This window comes from Pleurodeles waltl, chromosome 3_1, assembly GCF_031143425.1.
Source record: "Pleurodeles waltl isolate 20211129_DDA chromosome 3_1, aPleWal1.hap1.20221129, whole genome shotgun sequence".
In the NCBI taxonomy this organism is placed as follows: Eukaryota; Metazoa; Chordata; class Amphibia; order Caudata; family Salamandridae; genus Pleurodeles; species Pleurodeles waltl.
The window spans coordinates 637,183,713-637,210,037 of NC_090440.1; the positions used below are offsets into that span (position 1 = coordinate 637,183,713).

The window sequence follows — 26,325 nt, forward strand, 5'->3', positions numbered from 1 at the left end:
GTCTGTAATAACGCCTTCAATTGCAATTTCAGATGGGACCTCACGACTTCCAGCTTTTCTAAAGATTCTGTGCCACCCATCTCTAGACGATCGCACTCGTTCAGTTTATTTTCCAATATACTCATTTCCCTCCTATACTTCTTGTTCCTGGCAACTGTGAGACTTGTTATTTTTGACTCTTAAAAACACCTAAAATGTGTCCCACACCATACTTATCGAGGCTGATCCCATATTAAGCTTAAAGAACTCTTCTGTCTCTATAAACAATTGAGATTTAATGTCGTTCTCCAACAATAAAGTTCAATCTAATGTCCACCTTCTCACCTCTCTTTTGGTGATGAGATTTATTGTTAAAACCACAGCCGAATGATCTGACAGATGGGCAGCCTTGTATTGTATATAAATTGTCGACCATTTCCACTAATCCCTGATCCATCAGAAAGTAATCTATCCTGGATGTGTGGCCGTATTTCTTATTCTTAAAAGAAAAAAGCTGTTGAGTAGCAGCTCTTACTCTCCAAATATCACGCAAACCCAGTTCTCTCATCCTAGACCTCAAGAAACTCTGGGATTTTTACATAACTGTGGACCTAGCACTTTGTGATCTAGCCAAGTCATTATCCAACAGCACATTAAAATCTCCCGCTATAATTACTGGACTAGGAAAGTCCAAAAGGTGGAAAAACATCTTCCTCATTGGTTCTACATCATCAGAGTTTGGGCCATAAAACCCAAACACTATTATCACTATGTCATAAATCTGAAGTTTAACAATAGCCCAGCGACCCATATTATCTGATACGGCTTTTAACACTACTACACTGAGTTGCTGCTTAATAATTATGGCCACCCCCCCTAATATTAGAAGTATTCTCCGTGGCCACCACATGCCTAACCCACTGCTGGGCATTAAATAACTTAGAGCATTCGGTCCCCGTCAGATGGGTCTCCTGCAGAATAAAGATGTGCGCTGGATTATCCCTCAAATATTGCAAAATTCTAATTCTCCTACCACTTATTCTTAACCCATTTACATTCAATGTTATAACTTGCAGGAAGCTACTATCCCTACCCGGAATTTCATCATCTTCACCCATTGTTTCTTCTCCTTATTTCCCACTATAGTGTATCCTGGTGTATATGGGGTGAAAGAGGTTTTTCTTTTATTATTTTTTTCTTCTTTTCCCCCTAATGCTCCCCACCCTTTCTTTCCCCCCACCCTGCCATGTGCCCCCAACCCTCCCCCCGCGGGGAAACCATCTCTGACTCAAACTGGGCTGGATGATAAACCCCAGATTTGGAGCACTTCAAGAAAGCCTGACCAGAGGGGCATGGAGAGGAGTACCCAACCCCCATATCTTAAGATGGTCCATTTCTTATTGTGACTAGCAAATCATCCGCTGTTTTTGTATCTCTTATATTGTACATCTTGTTGTTATGCATCACTCGCAAGGTGGCTGGGAATTTGAGTTGCACTGAAGCACCCAACTTCTTGAAATCCCCAAGGCGGATTCCCAGTTCCCACTGTTTATTAAGGGGACTTCTTGCAAGATCCGATCTTACTTCAAAGGAGAAATCATTCCCCCTTAATGTTTTTTTGTTTTAATGCTTTTAACAGGATCTTCTCCTTTAAAGCTTAGGTCAAAAAATTAATCAAGACCTTACAAGGTTTTTTTCCTACCAGGATCTCTCCTGAACGGGTCCCTGTGTATCCTCTGGATATCTGCAGCAATATCCTGTTCCGTTTCTTCCAACTGGAGGGTATTCTTGATAAGTGAGGCGAAATATGACTTAATATCGTTCCCTTTCACCCCCGCCGGTATATTTAGAATTCTCAAATTATTCCTCCTTGCTGCATTCTCCAACCGTTCCAACTTATCCTGTAGGTCTTGTTCACAAGCTCTCGATTCCCTCAAATCATGCTTAATCTGTACTACATCTTCTTTCAAAGACTCCACTGTCTCTTCCAAGAACTGCATTCTTTTAGCCAATAAATCGAATTTAGTTTCCAGTATTTCACACGCCTCTTTTATACTAGCCTGATTTGCCTTGGACACCGAGAAACCCTTTTTAATCTCCTCTGCTAACTTTGTTATCATCTCTTCCATAGGAGAGAACCTGACAGTCCCCTCCCCGTCCTCCATCCTTAATAACTGTGATATACCTGGCGCATGATTATTATTTACCATAGTTACTGGGGGAGTCTCGTCAGACTGTTCTTCTTGTGATTCTGAGTTAACCGCTGAAACAGTGCACTGGTCTTTTATTTTCTCGCCCTTATCCAGTACTACCGTCTCTTCCACTCTCACTTCAGCCCCCACCTTCTCCATCGCCATAATTACAAAGGGCTGTGCCCCTTCCTCTACTTCCATTAGCCTGCTGAAATCCTCTGACGCCACTAAGGGGATGATTTTGAAATAAGACCACAATGAGGGAGTTATTTTTGGCCTTGCAATCACCAGGGAGTCTACCTTCCCCTTTTTAACCAACTTAGCACCAAAAACCTTTCCGCTGCGGGCTCACTGACGGAATCTCCTTTGGGTACTCTCCAGTTATCCCCCACAACGCCCGCTCTTACCTTTAGTGTTCACCTCCCCAGTGGGACCAGTTTCTTTACTACTGCTGAGGCTTTTCTCCCCACGTCTCCTCCTGCCTCTGCCTCTGACCAAACCAACTGTTTCCTCCTCGGTTTGGGCTGTAGAGCTTCCTCCCTTTACTACGGCCGCATATGCACCATATGCACCATCATCCACTCTCTGTTCCAGAGTCAGCAAGGTGCTTGTACAGACTCTGCCACTGCTGCTGTTGCTGCCACTGCTTCGCCCTCGGAGAGGGAAACCCACCACAGCCGAACGAGTCTTTCGCAGCTCCAGAGCTGCACGCGACCAAATCCCCGCACCGGCGGTGCCGACGGTACCCTCCACTACACCCCCAGTAGTCCAGCACATGAGAGCGGTAGCCCTCCTTCCCACTCCTCGAGTCAGGCTCCTCTATTCCGACGCTCCGTGGCCCGCGTCTCTGCCGACCACCATGTTCCCCCGAGATGGCAAAAAAATTCTTCACTCTACACATCTTTTGTCGTCAGCCGTAATAACGACACCATCATTCATTCTCTCATTCCCCTTGTTAGTCTAAAAATAAATTCATCACCACCCATGTGGTGCTCAAGTTCTCCAAGGATAATCTTTTCTTTCATGGGACAAAGCAGTTTGGTATCAGGAGCTAAACCGTCCTAAGAATGAGAAAATGTAAAATATTATATTAATCATTCTTCATAAATGCTCATGAAATAACGTATTCCCTTTCTTATTCATTCATTGCTAATTGGCAGTTCTGTAAGTAACCTGCTTGTATATGCTTAAACTGAACACACAGTTCAAGACTCAGTGAAACATGAATCATCCATATTATAAAACATTCCATCCCACCTTGATATCAGTTATACTCTACATCACACCAGGGAAATCCCCCATATTAAAATTAATGTTTTAAAAGAACCTCGAATTGAAAGCCATGTGTATATACCTACAGGAGGTGAACATTATTTATTTCTTTTGTTAGCTGAAGTGAAACAATGTACAACTCATTTATTAAGTTGCGTAATACTACCCTGACTTACTTCTCCAGTGTGTCAAACAATCATATAACCCTATTCAGTTTATGTGATATTATGGAATATCTGCATAAATAATTATTTTTTCCATCATTACATGAAGCATGGTTCAGTGTACAGCATACAATTATCGAGCAGCTCTGACATCATGTATCATGTTAGATAAATGTTACATTATAAAAGATTTTTTTTCTTTTCTCAAACAGAGCCACCTGCAGCAGACTGTCTTCTTGCACATGAAACACTTACCTGGACAGATTGGGTTGACACAACAAATCCAAAGACTGGGGATGGCGATATTGAGACAATGCCTAATATTATAGCTGCTGGGAATGATGTTTGCAGTGCTCCAAGAGATGTTCAGTGCCGAGCTGAAGACTACCCTGATACACCCATAACAGAACTTGGGCAAGAAGTGAAATGTGATAAATTATTTGGACTTACGTGCTACAATAAAGAGCAGCAAAATCCACCATGCTTAAACTTTCAAATTAGATTTTTGTGTGCCATCTACAGCTTTGAGCCTTGTGAAGCATCAACACTAACATACCCACCTTCCACCCTATCTAGAATTACAACAGTCACTGCAACTTATAAAGGCCCCTCAGCCAGCACACCTTCATCTGCAGTTTTGTCAACCGGCACACCAACTTTTTCAAATACTACAGCTGCTCCTTCATTTTCAAGATCTACAACTATTACCTCCTCCTCTTCAAAACCTATAAGTAGCACCTCTGCCACAAGCCCTACAGGCAGTAGTCCATCCTCAAGAATAACTGTTACTGCAGCATATTCTCATATGCCTATGACGAGTACACCCTCAACATTAACTGCAAGTGGTCTGTCTTCAATATCGTCTACAGCCAGTACTCTCTCACCATCAATAACTAGAAGTAGGCCATCATCAACAGAGTCTACCACAAGTGTTCTGTCATCATCAGTCTCAGCAACTAGTCACCCATCAACAGCCACTTATAATGTTGCTAGCCCATCAAGTGGTGAGAATCCATATTCTTTCTTCTGTTTTTCCCTTCAATGTGTTGACCATCCCAAAGGTTCATTAAACCGCAAACTACTCTGTAATTTCACCTTTCCCTGATTATCCCATAGGGATGCCTATTTTAACACATGATGCATGTGTCAACCCAAAATCTTTAAATATATTTCCCAGCTGCCCATTGCTATCATATTCAAATACCATTGAGAGAAAACTTTGATTTATCATCAAGTGTAACCTATTCTCTCCTTACATTGATGGATCTGGGTTTATCATAGAAAATCAAAAAAACACCCACTAGTTCTACAGTTTAAACAGATCTCCAGGGTCACTTTATCGTGTTTTCTAATTCCTATGTATGTTTTTCTTTAGGAGTGTAGTTGTGTAGGAAACGTACTTCGGGAAATATACAATTTTGAATAGGACCCTATTAAAAATGTCTAAACACTTCTATTCCTTGTGTTGTGCCACCTACAGTACTGGAAACAGTACTGTAAATCATTTCTGAGCATTGGTTTCAACTTCGGTAATAGCCTCACTATACTGATGCAGCTTCGCCACACTTCTTTCTGAGGGTCTTTAAATCTTAAATGGCTACATTTAAAGTGAACTGGCAGTGTTTTCCCAGCAATATGCTTTGTAGCAATCCATTGAATTGCTAGGGCATAGAAGATTGTTTTGAGGTTGAGTGGGATGAGGGCTCTGTATAGCATATGCTGTGCATTATTTTCTCATGGGAATATATTTTTCTCTACAAATAACTATTGTTGGTACATTGAAAGATCCTGGGGTATTTGTTATTGCATAGATTCTCTCCAGAACTATCTATATTTCTTGTTAGCCAACATATTTTCAGAATGTATTGTAGAAGAAAACATTTAACTTCATTTAAAAAGAATATCACATTTTCAGAAATATATAGGACCTCAGTGCATCTCCTGCAGTAATCACTGGAAATTTTACCATTAGGGGAAGTATCAATTCTGAGGTTATAGTTTCTGTCTGAGGAGGCGTTAGCCACTTTTATTATTTCACAGTTAGAGAAGGAGTTAGAGTATGTTTTACAGTATTTGAGATGTAAAATTCTGAATTAATTATAATTTGTCTCTTAAGTTTGCTAAGAATTCCCTATACAAAATCTGGGATAAGAAAAACACCCTTTTAAGTGTGATGTTACTGCACATCTAAAACTCGATGAAGAATTATTGGTCCCTTCAGAATAAGGGTGAAAATGAGTTTTTTATTATTTACTTGTTGATGAATACAACATTAATCATAGCCAGGTTATTCAGAATCTTTCATTAGTTGAAAGTCACTCATCTGAAAGTAAACACACAGGGGCAGATTTATGAAAAGTGGAGCTGCACGTGGTGCAGCGTCACTTTTCCTGCCACCAATAGCGCCCTCCTAACGCAAATACGTATGCGTTGAATTTAGAATACGGCGCTCCATGGTGGTAGTCAGGGGTAGTAGTGCCATAATTTATTCCGCTAGTCCTGGGCTTTGCAGTATTAACATCATAAATTGTGATGCTAATCCTGAAAAGCACCCAGAGGCCCATTGAAAACAGTGGGAGCCTCTCTTTAACGCCTGCTCTTACCAGGCATTAAAAATGCAGATAAAAATTAAGCAAACAAATCTCCTCTTTGCACCATTTTATCTGCCCACCTAGCATTGGAACATCCCCTTCCATACATTATACCTGGAACAGGCATATTGTAGCGCAATGGGTTACAAAATGGCGCAATGCAAGCATTGCATCACTTTGTAGACATGGCGCAGCGTTTATGGCTTTCCAAATCCACATTAGTGTAAAAGAATTGACACTAATGTGGCATTGGAATGGCACTAGTCCCTCTTAAATCTGGGCCTCAATTCTTTTTCATCTTGACTATCATTCTGTGTCTGTGTTGCAAAATCAAAAGACAAGTAGGTCCTAAATGTACTTTATAACAATCCCCAATTATTTAATAAAACATAAAAGAAGACTGGCTCACAAGTCTAAAAGGATTTCCTTGAACAAAACCTAAATTCACTACTTTAAATGAAAGATATGTTCTATAAGCACATTTTATTTGTCCAAAACTACTTTTTTTTAATGAAACTTTGCAGATTGACTTGAAGCAATCAACACTTTCACATAATGTTTGGATTAAGAATTGAAGTGATAACATTATAAAATTCTCTCTAATGCAAGTTAAGTTGTAAAGCAATTTGAAGCAATTGAGAAATATATTCAAAAGTACAGAGATTACAGATGATGTTGTACAGTAAACTTGTTCAACTTACATTTCAATTCATATTAAACAGGGACACCACCTGCGTCCTGTATCTATGTGCATGAAGTCTGTCTTTGGTCAGAGTGGTATGATGAAACAAATCCAGCTGATGGTCGTGGAGACTTTGAGACACTTGAGAATTTGAGAGCGAAAGGAATAACTGTCTGCAAGGATCCAAGAGAAGTTGAATGCAGAGCCGAAAAGTATCCTGATTCACCTTTAACATATCTTGGCCAAACTGTACAATGTAATGCATCTGGCCTGGTTTGTCAAAATAAGGATCAGAGTCCACCAGTCTGTTTCAACTATCAAGCTAGATTCCTATGTTGCTCTTCCAAGGCATGTGATGGTAAGGTGTATTATAAATATCATCTAATTCTCAGCAATCGTCTGAATTTTTTGTATTAAATACTCTTCAACTAGACACAATGGGCCTCATTACGACCCTTGTGGTCTCATGACCGCCAGGTTTGCGGATGCCAGAACTCCATATTATGACCGTGGTCGTGCAGCGGTCAGGATCTCTGATCCTGGCGGTCTGGCGGTTGTGTTGGTTCTAATCTGCCAGCACTGCCCTGGGTATTATGACTTCGTTCTCTGCTGGCGATTTCATGACAGTAGCACCACTGATGGAGAATGGGTGCAGGAGGTCCCCCTGGCCAGCACTGCTGCAATGTTCACTGTTTGCTTTGCAGGCAGTGAACATTGCAAGGGTGCTGGTGCACCCTGCAACATATAGCATTGCCGCCGACTCGATTACGACTAGGGTGTTTCCCGCTATGCTGGCAGGCGTTAACTCAGGTTCCCTCCTGCCAACCTAACGGGAAACTCGTAAGGGGCCCGGCAGGGAGGTAGCCACATTAGCAGCAAAGCCCTCCGCCGAACTCGTAATCAGGCCCAGTATGTGACTATGCATGAGTCCTTTTCGGTGTATATTGTATATCATTGTATTTTTGTAAATGGCTAAAGTGTTTTCGGAATTCTTAGGTTCAGTAAGTGGTCCCTGTTCACGTTACATAAAGCGGAAATGGTCCAGCAGTTCAGTCCCCAAGTGGAATTTGCAAAAGTTCTTTTTTTTTTTTACCAATGTGTGTTGCATCTTTGGTTTCTGTATTTTTAAAGGAAGAAACTTGAGGCTATGAAATCAATATCTACATTTCTCTTACGATTTGTTAATTCATTTTACCAGTCTTTACAAATCTTTCCAAATTCTCATGAAATTTACCTTGCTTGTTAATGGATCAAGCCAAAAGTTGATGAAAAAGTTAATGATCTATTCTAGTTCAGTAAAATACTAACAACTAACTTCCTTGGAAATGTGCAGTAATGGATGTGCCTATGTTGGTAGCAGTGACTGTCAACAGACAGGAAAAATCACTTCCAGTTTCACCCTCTTTGAAAAGCTGAAATGTAATCTTTTTTATATGAGGTTCTGTATTTTAATGTCCATCTCTTGTCTACTCATTCTGAATAAAAAAAGGAAGGCTGACTCTCTTTGGGTTATGAATGTATGAGATTTGGTCCATTTTAAAGAGAAATAGAAGGATGGTCCCAGTTATGGTTAAAGCATTTTTACACAGGATGTACATATGGCCTGACATTTTAAATGACACAGCTCCCCTTACCGAACAGTTTAACTATCAGCCCATAGTTGACTGTTTGCTGAGTTGACCACAGCTTAGTGCAGCTTCTAACACACACATTCAGTCAATCAAACATCACCAATATCTCATGAACCCACTTCACAGTGAAACTAAATAAAGCCCAATCTCGGGCAAGCCCAGTCATTACAATAAGTAAATCCCTGGCAAATACCTTACAACTACATTTATGAAAACATTTTCGTGAAATTAAACATGGCAAGAAATAATATATAGGGCTACCGACTCTGCTATGGAATTTAACGCCTATATCTTTTTAACAGCATCCTGTAGGAGGTTCTCCCAACCATGTTACTTTAGGTTGTCCTCTACTGAATCTTCATTAAAGTCCTAAGTACTGATGGGGATCCTGGCGGATATTTTCAAAACTATTATTTTATGTCTGCCATATTGTCATCCCTTTGAAATGTGTTTGTTCTACTGAAGTGAACTTTAAAAAACAGGCAGGAAATGTGTCTCCGTGGCCTTTGAGAAAACAACAACTTTTGAATTATTAGAGATGCCTAGAAAGGGCACCTCTGCCTTATCTGCCAATATTCTCAGGGGAATATAAGAAGAGGTCTCTTAATTAATGAAAAACAAAGACAATGCCTTTTGATGCTGTGGTCCATAATGTAGAGAATGACCATGATAGCTACAGGTATAAAGCTGAGAATAGGTAAGTCATCAAGACAACTTTCAACTCAGAGGGTAAGCACAATGTTGATGGTTGGCTTGACATCAAAACACTAGTATTCAGTGCTGATACACTAGTTGACCTCACAGGATGGAATGTTGAGTAGATCTCCTCACCTTTCCACTGAATTTCCCTGGTACCTGGGATGCGGAATACTTAAGAAAGTATTCTCTGCCACATACGTTTATGCCTATTGTGACCTTTCCCGAAGACATCCAGACTTATCAGTGGCTACCTCATATATCTATGTCTCCTGTTATTCTTGCAGTCCGAATACTTCCACAATCTGTGGTTCTAGCACAACTACTTCTTCTTACTTCTCTGTCAGAGTCACATCCTAGGGAGTAACTTTTTTGATTGAGGTCCCATACTCAGGAGATTCAATAATCTAGCAGATTAGGTGCCAGTCTCATCATTCCAAGAATCTGAGAAGACAATCGCAAATTCCATGCCAAAATTACTTAGACAAGCTTGAGATGAATACAAAGTTCAAGAAATACCTTGAAATTTACTCTGGTCAAACCAAAACTTAGTACTTCAAACTCCTTGAAAAAAGGTACCAAAATGTAATGGGGAATAGCCAATGATTGTTGAAATGGGGTCTTTGGCTGACAGTCAGGTTACTCCCTATTCAAGCAAGGAACGTCGCTCTAGTCAGGGAAAAAGAGAATCACCCTCAGCTAACACCTGCTTACCCCCTTGGTAGCTTGGCAGAGCAGTAGGCTTAACTTCAGAGTGCTAGGTGTAAAGTTTTGTACCAACACACACAGTAACTTATTGAAAACACTACAAAATGACACAACACCAGTTTAGACAAATATAAAATATTTATCTAAACAAAACAAGACCCAAACGACAAAAATCCACAATACACAAGTCAAGTTATCAATTAAAAAGCAAAAAGAGTCTTTATGTAGTTTAAAACACACACTAGATTTGGAGCGCTTCAAGTAAGCCTGACCAGAGGGTCATGGAGAGGAGTACCCAACCCCCATATCTTAAGATGGTCCATTTCTGATTGTGTCTAGCAAATTATCCGCTGTTTTTGTATCTCTTATATTGTACATCTTGTTGTTATGCATCACTCGCAAGGTGGCTGCGAATTTGAGTTGCGCTGAAGCACCCAACTTCTTGAAATCCTCAAGGCGATTTCCCGGTTCCCTCTGTTTATTAAGGGTACTTCTCGCAAGATCCGATCTTACTTCAAAGGAGAAATCATTCCCCCTTAATGTCTTTTTGTTTTAATGCTTTTAACAAGATCTTCTCCTTTAAAGCTTAGGTCAAAAAATTAATCAAGACCTTCCGAGGTTTTTTCCTACCAGGATCTCTCCTGAACGGGTCCCTATGTATCCTCTGGTTATTCGCAGCAATATCTTGTTCCGTTTCTTCTAACTGGAGAGTATTCTTGATAAGTGATGCAAAATATTACTTAATATCGTTCCCTTCCACCCCCTCCGGTATATTCAGAATTCTCAAATTATTCCTCCTTGCTGCATTCTCCTACCGTTCCAACTTATCCTGTAGGTCTTGTTCACAAGCTCTCGATTCCCGCAAATCCTGCTTAATCTGTACTACATCTTCTTTCAAAGACTCCACTGTCTCTTCCAAGAACTGCGTTCTTTTAGCCAATAAATCGAATTTAGTTTCCAGTATTTCACACGCCTTTTTTATACTAGCCTGATTTGCCTCGGTCACCGAGAAACCCTTTTTAATCTCCTCTGCTAACTTTGTTATCATCTCTTCCATAGGAGAGAACCTGACAGTCCCCTCCCTGTCTTCCATCCTTAATAACTGTGATATACCTGGCGCATGATTATTATTTACCATCGTTACTGGGGGAGTCTCGTCAGACTGTTCTTCTTGTGATTCTGAGTTAACCGCTGAAACAGGGCACTGGTCTTTTATTTTCTCGCCCTTATCCAGTACTACCGTCTCTTCCACTCTCACTTCAGCCCCCACCTTCTCCATCGCCATAATTACAGAGGGCTGTGCCCCTTCCTCTACTTCCATAAGTCTGCTGAAATCATCTGACGCCACTAAGGGGATGATTTTGAAATAAGACCGCAATGAGGGAGTTATTTTTGGCCTTGCTATCACAGGGGAGTGTACCTTCCCCTTTTTAACCAACTTAGCACCAAAAAACATTTTCCGCTGCGGGTCACTGACGGAACCTCCTTTGAGTACTCTCCAGTTACTCGCCGACAGCGCCCGCCCTTACCTTTAGTGTTCACCTCCCCAGTAGGACCGAAAGTCTAACAATTGTGCAGTCAAAACATAATGAGTAGGCCCTTAAAGAGGTGAAATAAGGACATAAATACACTCAGAGAAGGATCGCTAGGGAGACACTTCTCACAGCTTGTGAAGTCAGTAGAAGTGCGTAGCTCTAAACTAAAACGCATGCCATGAGAACTCTGAAGGGTCATGCAGCAGATAGAAACTGGACTGCCAACCTAACAGTTAAAGCAGTGGCTGCCATCTTGAATCGGATGTGTAATCGAGTTCAGGCCATAATTTAAGGAAACACAGTCTGTGAGGCTTTCAATGTCACTAAAGGGGTTAGAACTTTATTTGGTGGTATGGAATATTATTTTTGATCATTTTCACAGCATGCCTGACAAGTACCATGCTTCCTAGCCTCTATAACTGCTAGACTGAGGTATTTCAGAACCAGCAATAAAAATATTTCGGACAGTGGCATAAGCTAAATCTTCATCTAGGTTACAAAAAAACTATAACCTCTGAACCCCAATATAAGGTCTACTTTTTCTTCATACAAATCCACAATAAGATTCTGGTATGGTTTCTTCTGTATGTAAATATCATGCAACTGTGTCAGCTCTTGAAAAGAAAAGCAAGTGGCTAACTACTGTAGGTGAAAAGTTCTCCGTTACTGTGGCAACATAATGGAACATATCCTTATGAGACTTGTTTTCGTGTGTCTGTAAGAAGTCTTCTCAGGATGACAGGAAATATTTTCAGTAGGCAGTACGTGCTTAGACCTAACAACCTTTTACCAACCTCCTCCATTAGAGTATTAGGACTCTGTGCGTTTTACCCATGCTAACGAGTGCTAAAGTTCTTGTGCTGTCTCCGCTAAACATGGTAATATTGGCATATCCCTAATTTACATATTTAATTTACTTCAAGGTCTCTAGTAAAGTGGTACTAAGTGACCCCAGGGCCTGTAAATAAAATGGTACCAGTGGGCCAGAAGCACTGATTGTGTCATCCAATTAGGTAGCACCAACCATGTCACAGGCCTGCCATTGGAGAGCCTGTGTGCATTTTTCCATTCCCATATTGACCTGGCTAAACAAAACGTTTGCCAGGCCCTAACCTTTACTTTTTATACATATCATTCAAGGTAGGCACTGGACAATCCAAATTGCTGGGTGCAATGTTTTTTAAAGACAGATACTCTTATGTTTTACATGTCCTGTTAGTGAAAAAATACCAAAGACATTTTTCACCACTTCAAGACCTATTGCTCTCATAGGATAATATTGGGATTACCTTTTTACAACATATAAGTGTAATTCACAATTTGCAAGTGATAATCCTTTTGAGTGTTGTGTCTCTGGAATCACAATTTAAAATCACATCTTCATTTTAAATTGCAATTGATTTTAAATTACAATTCTAAAAATGCCACTTTTAGAAAGTTGGCATTTTCTGACTTCAGCCATTTGGTGCCTGATGCCTGTATCCGATCACATGTCTGGGCTGGGTGACAGCTGGGCATTGTGTATTCCCCCTAGTGAGCCACACACAATGGGCACTCAGGTGTGACTTGACGGGTCCATCCTGGCAGGATGGGAAGGAGGAGCTGGGCCCAGCAGCTTACACCTGAATAGGCAGTGCCCTATCACCACACAAAGGGATACATACCCCCGTAGTTAGATTGGAGTCAGGCAGGAAGGGCAGGACCTCTGTGCACTTCAAAGACCTTTCTACTGGACCTCAGACACCTCTACTTCATTACACTTCTGGATCGTGAATACTCTGCTAGAAATAAGGGCTGCTGTGCTGCTGAAAGACTGACACTCTTTTGGACCAATACTTTTCTGGATTCCTGCCTTGCTGTACTGCCCTGCTGTTCCCCTGTTTGGGTGAGAAGGAGTAGACCTGCATCGCTTGAACCCAAAGTGACTCTAAGAGCTACCTGGCTAGCCTGATCTGATGTCGCAGAGCCATAAAATATTTCCAACTATCCTGCACCTGTACGTGGACTCTGCCATCTGTGAGTGTACCCTGCCAAGCGGTGCCGCCCCAGTCTCGCCCTTGGAGTGGGTCTAAGGCACTTACTCAGTGAAACTGACATATCCTTTGCTGAGTCACTCATCCCCGAGCAGAACCCAGGCATCTCCTTGGCTGAGCGGTGTATTTTCAAGCAGAACTGATGCATTAGCGCTGTTGCATGGACTGGAACTGCCACTATGCAACACTTTTTCAGGTGTAAGCTCCTCCATCGCCTATTGATGGCACCCTCAATGACAAAACTCTGCATCGCAGCTTCACCGCTCATCGGAACACCGGCGTTTACATCACAAGTCTTGTTGATAAGATCCTTGATGTTGACACAACAGGACCTCACTGCAGCCTCATCGTATCTCAGAACCGACACATCACCTTGCCATGCACAACACATCTTCGAGTGGGGATCTCTGCAATGCTCCACAACCAGGATTTAAGGTACTTTGGTTCAGCAGACCTAACTGGGTCCCTGTATCCGGACCACACTCCATTGTAGTTGGCCTTAGCTTTTGACACTGTCCTAGTCTGGCATGACCAGATTTTCCCAATTGCGCTTATCGCTTCCTGGTACTATTTTTACTTAAAACTTTGAAATTCAATATCTCCAGTTCCACTTATTGGATTTTTATCGTTTTGTTCTTGTGTTATTTACTCAATTTCGATCTATTCTTCTAACCTTGTGTGGAATATTTTTCTGTGGTGTTTTCATTGTTTTACTCTTCAAAGTTTTGCAAAAATACTTTACACATTGCCTCTAAGTTAAGCCTGACTGCTCTGTGCCAAGCTACCAAGCTAGAGACTTGGAAGTACATTAAATAGTCCAATTGAGTATGATCCAATGTTACCATGTTTAAAGTGAGAAAGCATATGCACGTTAGCACTGGTTAGCAGTGGTAAAGTGCACAGAGTCTGAAAACCAGCAAAAACAGTGTCCAAAAAGTGGAGGTAGGCAGGCAAAAACTTAGGGGTGACCACCCTAAGGCTGTCAGGTCTAACACTGGGGTTCATATAATTTCCCACAGTCACATCACCAAAGACATGTTCTTAGTGCCATTCACAAGTACATCAGCAGAAGATTAACCTGCTTCTGGAAACAAAATAATAGATAGGATTACTTACTTTCTGGTTTAAAAGAAAAAACACAAGTGAGAGTTCAGACCCATCATTGGGTTAAAGGTAGAGAGCAAGTGGATAAGGAAAGAAAATGGCCCTTCATCAAATCTGTTCTGAACCCCATCAGGGAAGTGGATGGATGCTAAAAAGCTTAAAGATACTCATTTTCACATTTCAATTGCAAAGAAGCACCATGAGTTCTTGAGATTCATGGTGGCCAGCAATTACTTCCTCTACAAACGTCTTCCATTTAGCCTGATGCCAGGTCCAAAAGCTTTATAAAAATGAATGGCAGTACTGACAGCACATTTCAGAAAAAATGATGTTGATATAGTCTTACATGAATGACTGGTTCATAAAAGCTTCCATTTTTCATGAAACTAAATGGAATATCTACAGTATTGATTCCATCCTCCAACTGTTAACACTGAGAGTAACCATTCAAATACAACACCAGTTCAATTTTAGTCAATCACTAACTGAAGGTAAAACAAACTCTCTACTAGTTTAGAGAGCAATTTTTCAATGATGATTAACAAACAGAGGGACTTTATCCAAGGAAATGTCTCTTTAGGCACAAAAGATATAGAGATATGTAATGCCCAGGATTCTACTAAATGTAGAAAAAGACCGACTAAGCAGAATGTTTCAAGAAAATCAAGAATGGATTTTAAATGACTCAGTTCTTCACTAAATCATTAGCAATGGTGGTTTCATGTGTAGATCTGCTCACAATTGTGGAAAACAAAAAAAATTAAAATTCCGCTTTCAGGTTTTAACAGCTTTGCATGATGGGGAATGCCCTTATGACAGGCTAGTTGGGGGGTTTTATGCTTTTCCTGTGATATCACAAATTTCATTTGTCAACATAAAATTAAAAGGGATAAATGATACTTGTTACTCTAGAGTGGTCACTTCAGTTATGGTACTCCAATCTTCTTTACCTTTCAGAATGTCCATACATGGGCCTGCCATGAGCACTAGCTCTCCTATTTTGAGATCATATCTTACTTCCCAAAACTTCCATCACTGAGTATGGCAGCCGAAGTCCTGAAGACTAGTAATATAGGCATCTGAGTCATCAGGCATGGACATCCTAAAGTAAGCTAGACATCCATCGACCATGGCATTTTACACTTTTAAATGGAAAAGGCCCTGCATGTGGTACATTAAAAAAGAAAACTGGCTCAACAAGGTGCCAGAAAGAAACTACAATCTTATGTCTTCTTCAGTTACCAAAGGATGGACTATAGTGCATCTCACAGCTTTTAATGAAATTATACAGCAGGCGAAGAACAAATTATTCAGCAGTGTTACTAAATTATGTGAAAAGAAAACGCAAGTTATTTTAGGAATCATATTACCCCATTATTTTGTAATTTTTACACATGTTAAAACTATCCGGACAAATGCTTACCTCATTAGTACTAGTCTTGCACCCAAATACAGCAATAAACAACAGAAAGATGACCAGTCAATTTTTGAAAATGGTCTTCGGCTATGCCTTAAAAGGTGCTGTTGCATTTTAATAACTTTTGATCCACTTGAGCTCAAAAAACAGAAGATGCCAACTCCATAACTATGTGGAAAGCACATACAGAAAGGGAGAACCAAATTATGCAGTAGGGTTTACTAAATTATGCAGCAAAAACAGGTAAATATTGCAATAGAATCTGGGGAAGTTTCTGATAGTATTTCTTCATTATTTTGTCATTTACACACTGATTAGCACTATCTAGGTAATATGCTCTTTATTAATTATGGTCTGACACCCAAGTATAGCAATACGCAACAGAAAGATGATCAGTCAATCTTTGTGAAGGGTCTTCCACTGCACATCAACAGGTGTTGCTGTGTCTTTAATGACATGTGATCAATTTGAGATAGGAACAAAAGTTTTTTGTTAAAATCTGCAGATTGTGTAGCAGATATTAAAGTATATGTCAACAGCGACACATCCATAATGTTGCAGAAAATGCTGCAGCCCCAAAATTGCATAACTCTAGTGCCCTGATTATAGAGAATGCCCTTAATCAATACCTCTTTACAGGGCACCAGTGATTAATGAATTTTTAGAGGAAATTGAGACATTTTCCCTCTACTGAGAAGACCCTCCACATCATTGAAACTCTATAAAGTTCTATCATGCCCTCCTTTTAACCCCTTTCAATGGTCTCTTGCAGTTGTCTTGTAACATAGCTTTCCTTATAACTCCCAGTACTTCCCCCACTATAACCAATTTAAAATAAAAGCAATGTTTGAAGTCAGAGTATTTTTGAAAGGTAAGACCAGACCTCCATTTCAATGAAACTACTACCCTTTCAACCTTTTCCAGAATCCCTCTTCCCCAGCAGGGAGGCCTGCAAATTCTTAGGATGTTAAAAACATATTGAAGTTCTATCTAAACAGAACTAATGGAATTAGACAAACTGATCTCTTTTTTGTAAACTATGGGCCGGTTTTTAAGGTTCTATCCACTCAACAATGCAGTCTATATCTACACGGATTGTATTCTGCTGTATTACTACAACACAAAAAAAAATCTTCTGCTGTAATATTACAAAACAAAATAAAATGTTCTTGTAATAAGGGAAGTAGACAAACTGATCTATTTTTTGTAAACCACCGGCTGGTTTTTAAGTTTCTAACCACTCAACAATACAGTCTATATCTATTTGGATTGCATTCTGTTGTATTATTACAACACTAAATAAAAATCTTCTGGTAATCCAAGAACCCACTCCATGAGAGGTAAAATGACTACTATATTACTAAGAGACGTTTCAATCCTGAAACATGCAAATCATGAAATGCCTTTTGATTGCATCGCTTAGAGTGTCGGCTTTTCCTTTTTTCAATCCTAACAGAAAGGCATTTGAAAGATTATATATATATATATGACCAAGGCTGCTGTGTCAGCCGAAACCCGTTGTGTTTGATTAAACTTGGCTTTCACTTGCCCTGATTCCTGAGTGTGCAAATTTTACTTTTTTTCAGTTTTGTTTTGGTAAAATATATATATATATATATATGTACATATATATATATATATATATATATATGTACATATATATATATATATATATATATGTATATATTTTGTTTACACTAAAAAACAAAGGTCAAAGGGACATTATAGTTACACATTCAGAATTTACATGCACAAAACCAGAGAAATTCAGCTGTTGTGGTTCAAGTCATTTCAAGTAAATATAACTTGTGCCCCCGCCATGCACAGGTTTCTCATCAATAATTTCTCTAGAAAACAGTGATATTATCAATGATATAATAGAAGATGTCATAAGTGATGTAACGCATTGCAAGTAGCAGTGCATGGCACGGGTATGAGTTATAGTAACCATAGGGATCAAGTTATAGTTACTTGAAATAATCCTCACTATAACAGATGAATTTCTGTGGTTTTGTGTGTGTAAATTAATGTATAATGTCTCTGTAACCACTGGGTTTTCACTGAATTTATATGTTTTTTTTATTCTAATCCCTAACTATAATGTCCCTGTAACCTTTGTTTTTCAAAATAATTTCTATTATTTTCATGCTATTTATTAACTTTAACATCCCTATAACCTGGGTGTGTGAGGGGTGTGAGAATGGGTGTCCGTGGTTATGTGGGTATGTAAGTGGGTGCATGAGTGAGTGTGTTAGTAGGAGTGTGGGAGTGGGAGTGACTTTATGTGTTTTTTGTAATTGGGGTCTTGAAGCCCAGGTCCACCCGAATCTAAGAGGATCCCCACATGCTACAAAAAAATGTGTTTCAAAAGTTTCTTGCCCATGAGGGGTCTGCCACAGACTTTTTCTTTAGTCCCATGGGGCCAGGTACCTCTGTATCAATGTTATTTTAATTTTCCAGGCAGGGAACCAACTCCAGATAAACAAAATGGCAGATGCAATTTTCTGCTGAGAAACCAGCCAGCCAATCACGGCATTACTGTTGGTGTGTGACCTGCAAAGCCACCCAGATCCGCGGAGGAGCCACAGCAGATTCACCTCCCTAGATGTACAGATTTATGTTTGCGTTAATAACTCCTAAACTACTGAAAGGATTTAGACCAAAATACAAAAAGGGCTCTTTCTGGACAAAGGGATAGCTTCCTGGCAAACTTGGTATAATTCTATCCAGCAATCCAAGGTTTTGTTATGTCTAAAGGCCCTATGGGAAACTGCATGGAGAAAATGTTTTTTGCCCCCACCCACTTTCTACACAGTAGCTGAAGTGAGTGGTACGCTAGTTTTGAAAGATTTGTGAAGATTCGTCAAACGGTGTCAAAGTAAGAGGCAAAAGACAGAAGCTTTTCCTATGTAAATTAAGCCCTAACTATAACTATCTACTGACTATAGCCATATACATTACCTACTGGTAATGTCTTAGGCCTGTCACTACATCCTGCATGCAGTTTACCACTGGCAATTCAACTTGGCAAATTTATCACCTTGCCAAGCCTAAAACTCCCTTTTTATTACATATAAGTCACCGCCAAGGTAGGCCCTAGAAATCCCACAGGGTGGGGTGCACTGTAATTAAAATGTTAGACATGTCATTTTAGGTTTAACATGTCCTGGTAGTGAAAAACTCACCAATTCATTTTTCACTAATGTGAGGTCTTCTTCTCCGATAGGAAAACGTTGGGTTACCTTATTATATTTATTAAGTGATAACTCTTGTTTGGGAGCATGTAGAATTCTCATGTTGGTTGTCTATGGAATTGTAATAGAAGATCATCTTTAATGGTAAAGTTGGATTTTAAGTCACAGTTCTGAAAATGACACTTTTAGAAAGTTGACATTTTCTTGTCCTAGCAATTTGGTGCCCGCAGCCTGTTTCCTGGGCCACATGATTAGGTGTAATTTGCAAATGACCTTTGTGTGTTCCTTCCACATAGCCACGCAATAGAGAGGTTGGGCGTTGGCAGGATGGGCCATCCAAGGCCGAATGAGAGGGGCAGAGCTGTGTACAGCCCTATTTGCATATTTGCACTTCAAAGGCACTGCCTCGGCTCATACACAAAGAACTATACACTAGGCTACTGTGCCTGCAGGCAGAATTGGACTATTGCAGGGAGGCAGGAAATTCCAAATACTTATTTAGGTGTAAAACTCCAGATGTTTCTTTCATTTCAAAGTGAGCATCAAATATAAAAATAGGGCTCACAGACCCACTCTGCAGATCACATCTGGACATGGGGAAAGCTAAAAAGGACTCTCTTGCTGGCAAGAAGGTGTGCCTTGTGGCTCTGCTGTCTGAGGAAGGAAGACGGACCTGACCCTTAAACCCAGGAAATGAAAAGGCTTGTTGGCTGGCCTCCTGCTCTAAGCTACAGGAACATAACAATCTTCAACACCTTTGAACTATGAGTGTGGGCTCTGCCTGCAGTGAGTCCTGACCCTGCTATTGTTGCCCCCCAGTCCTGGACCCATGGAAGTGGAGCTAAAGGTACTTTAGCAGCCTAATTGTAGACTCCATCACATTCAATGCAGCACAATGCAACCTGATGCAGGACCTCAAACCACAGCCTTCACAGCCCCTTATCAGCAACTTTATATAAATCAATGCAGCACAACACAACTTAATGCAGGACCCCACATCGCAGCCTGCCCAGCTTCTCATTGTAACTGAAGACACATAACTCATCTTGACACAGGACCTTGCATCACAGTCTTCACAACTCATCATCTGAACAGATGTAGCACGATGTGGTGCCTCACAGTTAGGACACAAGGTAAAATTCAGCAAGACTAATCTGGTCCCTGTATCTGGCCCTCGCTCCATAGCGGTCGGCCTGAACTTGTGACTTGGCCCCGGTGTGGTTTGACCTGATACCCATAGTTGGCGATTTGTGCTTTTTGGCACTATTGATTGGAGTTTTCTCATTTTAGTGTCAAATTATTTATTACATTTTACTCTATTTTTCTAAATTGGTGTGGAATTCACCTTGTGTTCCTTTTTCACTTTATTACATTACAAGTGCTGCAAAAATACTTTACACATTGCGCTACGTTAAGCGTGACTGCTTTTGTGCCAAGCTACAAGAGGGGTAAACACCGCTTAGTTTGGTGACTTTTGCAGTTCACCCCGACGAGGACTATGGCTTTTGCTTGAGAAGGGAAAACACCCCCCCATACAACAGCCCAATTTCTCACAATAAGACTAAATCGGACCTCTGCCCTTCAACTGCATTGTAGCTCATCTTGGAAAGCAGATTGAGTTGGTACCCCTCACCTTGACTTGCTATCCTAGGTGGAGGAAAAACAACACCTGGACCTCAAGGGTTTTATTTTGAGAAATAGTATAACAGAAGCAGAGTGGGAAACCCTGCATCCTGAAACAAAATCTGTGTTTTTTTTTAATTTGCCAACAATATTCAAATAAGCTCCTCTGAGTTAACAGGACAGGGGTGTTACCCATGATCTTCTTCCCGAGACCCCTGGGTGACTTGAAATGCCCCCTGAATGCAAAGATCCATTGTTTGTGAAACCAAAACATAGAAACAAAACCAAAATCAAGGCATCACGACAGACGTCCGTCATGACCCATCTGCCTTTCAGCTCCCCTGTGAAGGTAGAATGATTACCTGACTCCACATTTCCCCCCTCAGGGAACTAGAATTGCCCCGGGACACCAGTGTTAAGTGTTAGAAATACAACAAAGTGGAGACAGACAGGTGTTTGTTACTTGGCACAAGACATGTCTCTCTTTGACATTTCCCAACATCTTCATTGCATCTCAGAAAGAGCAGATCTGCATTGTTTCTCCTGGTCTCCATTCAGAACATCATGGTACTACGTGCCTTTCTCTGACATCTACCCACCATCTACATCTGGGTTGTTACAACCCTTTCTCAATTTGCCTCCTTTGGGGTGGGTTCAAGAAAGAATGCTACCTGAATACAAAGTACCCTTGTTTGAGAAAGAGTAAAGTAAATATGTTGTGAAACTATTAAGAAGAAGCAGATTGTGGAGCTGGACATCCTGGCACAAGTCATTACATGTTCTAAACTGTCCCAAAATTTGTTTTTGAGCTCCCTTTGAGTAGCAGATTGGAGTGACACCAATGATATGTTCCCATAAAAGGACTTGCAATGCCAACTGGACTCCAGATCATTATTTCAGAAACCAAAAAAAGTGAAATGGAGTGGGGAGTCTGTCATCAGCTCATAAGGCATACCTTTCTCTGACCTCTACCTAGTGTCTGCATTTCAGGTCAGAGGAAATAAGGGATGTTTGCCTCAAATTTCCCTAGAGGATGCCTCTAATTCTCTTCACCTTCCATGTGAGATTAGCAGTGTTACTGTCCATATGTTCATCACACTCTCAGGTAACCTGGACTGTTCTTAGATTTGAGAGATTATTGCTTTACAGTATGGATTTTGTTGATTACTCCAGTCAGGCACTAGATGGTTCGACAAAGTGCAGCAAAGTGAGTGACTATCATGAGCTCCACAATCTATTTATTAGAGGGCACATGCTCAGTAATTGCTTTATAGAGTTGCTCCAACACCTCGTTCACTCAAACCTCAGTGTGCCCAGAGAGCGTGGAAAGGAAACAGACCTCCGGATCAGTTCCAGAGTGCTGAAAAAGGTACCCAATGTGACCTCAAGAAGAGTTGTTTAGGTACCCCACAGCAAAATGAAGGGGAGGAACAAGGAAAAACGAACAAAGGTGCTGATCTGTTTCTCCACAAAGGCAACAGAGTAAATTACTCTGTTGCCATGACAGAGATGCCACCTGGCGGATTTAGAAATTACCACCAACCTGGCAGTCATCTCTAAAACACTGCCAGGAACTGCCATCACAGTGTTACCTGTCAATGCTTTTTGCAGTTTGATGCACGACTCCTTCAACATGATGGAGCCTTGCACCAAACCGATTTCTTCTTTGTTTTCAGAACAAAATCCCATAGCAGGATTTCCTTCATGAAAATTAAAAAAAAGATAATGTCCCAATGTCATGGGAGTCATCTTCCATGGTGAGAGGGGCATTTTGTGTTTTTCACTGTCTATTAACCCCCAGGGTTTGCCTGAAAGTAATGAACTGTACAACACAGCTGTATGTCCGCCCATGGTTAGCCCGGGGACACTTTGTTTGGATTAACCATGCACTTTAGAAATCAAACTATTATTATTATTATTTTACTAATTGGATTTTGATGGTTTCGGTGTCAAATAGTTTGCAAATTTTTCTCAATTGACTAAATTGGTTTAAGATTTTTATTGTGCTGTATTTTCACTGTATTGGTGTTTTTGGGCTGCATAAATACTTAACACATTGCCTCTAAGTTTAGCCTGACTGCTTTTTGTACCAAACTACCCAGGGTTAAGCATAGTTTAAATTAGTGACTTTTTGTGTTTCACCCTGCAGGGAGTGTGACTGTTGCTTGATTAGGGCTCAAAGCCTAGTCAACAATCAACCCAATTTCTCCCTTTTAGGCCCATATTTATACTTTTTGAGGCAAACCTGCGTTAGCGCAGGTTTGCCTCAAAAAGTATAGCGCCAATCCAAGACGCTGGCCGGGCGCCATATCTATAGAAGGGCACTAGCCGGCGCTAAGGCCCTGTTAGTGTCCTTGGAAAGGACGCTAACAGAGCTGGGGAGGCATAGGGGGAACCGGGGCTTGGGCGCCAAATTATGGTGCTACACTGTTTTGAGGCAAAATAATAACATCTAAGCAGTGTAGCTCAATTTTTTGGCACACAAGCCCCATGGACGTGGCTCCTGTCTCTGTAAAGACAGGAGCCATGCCCACCACCCCAATCAATCAATCAATAAGGAATTTGTAATGCGCACTACTCACCCATGAGGGTCTCAAGGCGCTGAGGAGGGGAGAGGGGAGAAGGTGGGGAGGTGCTGCTACTGCTCGAACAGCAAGGTCTTGAGAAGTTTCCTTGCCCCCTGGGCATGGCCATTGGGGCCAGTGCCGTGCAGGGGGCCCCAAGTCAGGGCTCTCGATCGGTGTTGTGTAAAAAAAAAAAATAACATACTCACCCAGAATTACCTGGGATGGGTCGCCATCCTTAGGTGTCCTCCTGGTGTGGGTGGCGGTGGTTGGGGGTGTCCCTGGGGTCAAGGAAGGGTACCTCTGGGCAATTCCCATGGTCTCCAACCATGGAAATATGCCTAAAGGCCTCCTTATACCTGCCCAGACCCAGGTATTAAATAATGGCGCTAAGTAAGTTTAGAGCCATTATTAAAGGCCCCCATTCACCCTTGCTGGATTTTAGCACGGGGGGATTAATATGGCACAAAGGCCATATCGTCCTTTTCTGGACAGAAACGCCTATTTTGCATCTCATTGACGCAAGGTAGGTTTTCTCCTCCAGAAAACGATGTAAACTCCATAACTTTGGCGCTAGACGTGTCTAGCACCAAAGTATAAATATGGAGTTAGGTTTACGCTGAATTAGCGTAAAAAAATGACGCTAATTCAGCGCAAACCGAGTATAAATATGGGCCTTTATTTATTAAAATTTTCTCTAATTTTCTAAACTGGTTTTGGATTTTTCTCATGTTGTGTTTAGTGTTTTGAGTGGTACATAAATACTTTACACATTGCCTCTAATTTGCACCTGCTGTCTTTGTGCCAAGCTACCAGAGGGGTAAGGTAGAGGTGTATTTAATGACTTTATTAATTCACTCTGGCAAGGATTGTGAGTGTGATTAGGTGGGTTCCCCCCCTCCAACTAATGCTTCAATTGCTTACAATTATAATGCATGCAAAATGTATTTATATTTACTCTGGAAATGCGACATTGAGCTGCGAATAGTACATTTTGGAGTAATTGGAAATATAAACTGTTGTCTGTTTTCTTTTTCTTTTTCATTGAAGTAGTGGAACTAATCTGTGCTTTCAAACCCAACAGAACCGCCTGCTGCAAACTGCAAACTAGCACATGAGCATCTAACCTGGACAGAATGGCTTGATGTAACAAATCCACAGACTGGAAAAGGAGATTTTGAAACAATTTATAATGTTAAAGATAGCGGTATTGAAGCTTGTGATGCTCCAAAAGATGTTCAATGCAGAGCAGAGAAATACCCAGAAATGTCAATAATGGAACTTGGCCAAAAAGTGGAATGTGATAAATCATATGGGCTTAAGTGCTACAATGGGGATCAGCAAGAACCACCATGTTTCAACTATGAAGTTAGGTTCTTGTGCGCAAGCTACAGCTTTGAGCCATGTGAACCACCCGGCACTTTTACATCAACAAATGCAACAAGCACTGTTCTTTCTTCTGCAAGCTATTCGACAATTCCTTCTCCATCACAACAATCTACAAGTCAGTCTGCCTATACAAGCATTGCTACTAAATCTTCTACATCAAGAGGTAAGTTTAAAATGGTGTTTTTACATTCTCCTGCAAGCCCTGTTTAGTTCAGGATTCTTACCAGATTTCCTTGGCAGCTCATAACCTGCTATGACTCTGCTTTTAACATATAATACACATCAAGATCCCCGCTACAGTAATTGATGTATTATTTTACTTGTATCTAAATAAAAATGTCCTGTTCAATTCCAGAGATGGTGGGGCTGTGCTCAAAGTGCACACAAACCCCACCTGACAGTTTATCCTGTACATGAGGCTGGCGAGGACGGCCAGAGAGATCTTGTTGGAAGGTGGATTATTAGTAGGGGTATGTACACATCTACCACTAGCAATAAGGCCACCAATCCAATGTTAGGTTCATTCAAGGTCTCAAAACATCAGCCTCTGCCTCAAACACTGATAGCATGGCAATGAGCAGGCAGGTTTAACTTAGGAGACAGGTATGTAAAGCATTTAAATACACAAATATAGTAAGTAAGAAAGACACAACACTCAATAAAAATCCCACACCAATTCATAAACAGGAAATATTTTTATCTTTAAAATGACACCAAAATGACAAAAATCCAGTATAGGAACCAGAGATATGAATGTGCTTTCTAGTGTTTTGAAATCAATAGTGCCAACCGGAGACATGTGGTTGTGCTAGACCGGGACCAAGTCATAATGTGAGGCCAATCCTGATGGAGCCCTGCTCAGATACACTGAGCGGGAGGCCTTGCTCAAAGTTTTACCTTCTGACTTAGTAGTTTTCTGAAGATTTATCTCTTGTCATTGGGCGAGGCTCATCATCAGGCCGGGATCCGATCTGATGTCATCTGCTTGAGTTTCTATGAAAGCCCCGGTCAAATCCTGGAAGTCTTGTCAATGGAGAAACGCTCTGGAGTTTCAGTGGGATGAACCTGAAATTCAGGCCAGGTCACAGTTTGTCGGCGGCTGCTCGACTCATGTTGCCGGTTCAGCCAACTTAGGGACCTTTTTCCAAAGGTTGCTCCAAACTTCTGGTACTTCTTCCTGAACTTCCTCTTGAAGGTTCAAAGTGTCCCAAACACAGATCTAAGGGTTCAGAAACTCTGAGATGGTCCATGGAAGTTGGGATCACAATTCCCACAATGCACCTGACCAAATGCTTAAAAGTCCACTGGATGCACTCCAGGCTGAGGACTTTTGTGACAGTTGGTGCAGACAAGCTCTGTTTACCTGTTGCATTCAGGGAATCCACTCCTTAGTCCTCTTTGAAGCAACCCAAAGTCTTTAGTATGCAATAGGTACAGTCCTTCAGAGTGTAGTCCTTTGGGTTGCAGACCAGGGTTCCAGCAGGGCAATCCTTCTACTCTTGGTGGTGTCATACAGCATATCTGAGTTGCAATGCAACTCACCCATTTTAT

The 26,325-nt window shown here is 41.0% G+C and overlaps 1 protein-coding gene across 1 annotated transcript in view; it reads left to right on the plus strand.

Annotated features, from left to right (window-relative positions):
• LOC138284406 (mucin-2-like) overlaps window positions 1-26,325 on the plus strand; it is a 1,072,535-nt gene that overhangs the window by 859,293 nt on the left and 186,917 nt on the right. The window contains exons 31-33 of the mRNA XM_069223143.1: window positions 3,820-4,611; window positions 6,921-7,238; window positions 24,470-24,937. Coding sequence (XP_069079244.1) covers window positions 3,820-4,611; window positions 6,921-7,238; window positions 24,470-24,937 — 1,578 coding nt within the window. The remainder of the gene's footprint in view (window positions 1-3,819; window positions 4,612-6,920; window positions 7,239-24,469; window positions 24,938-26,325) is intronic.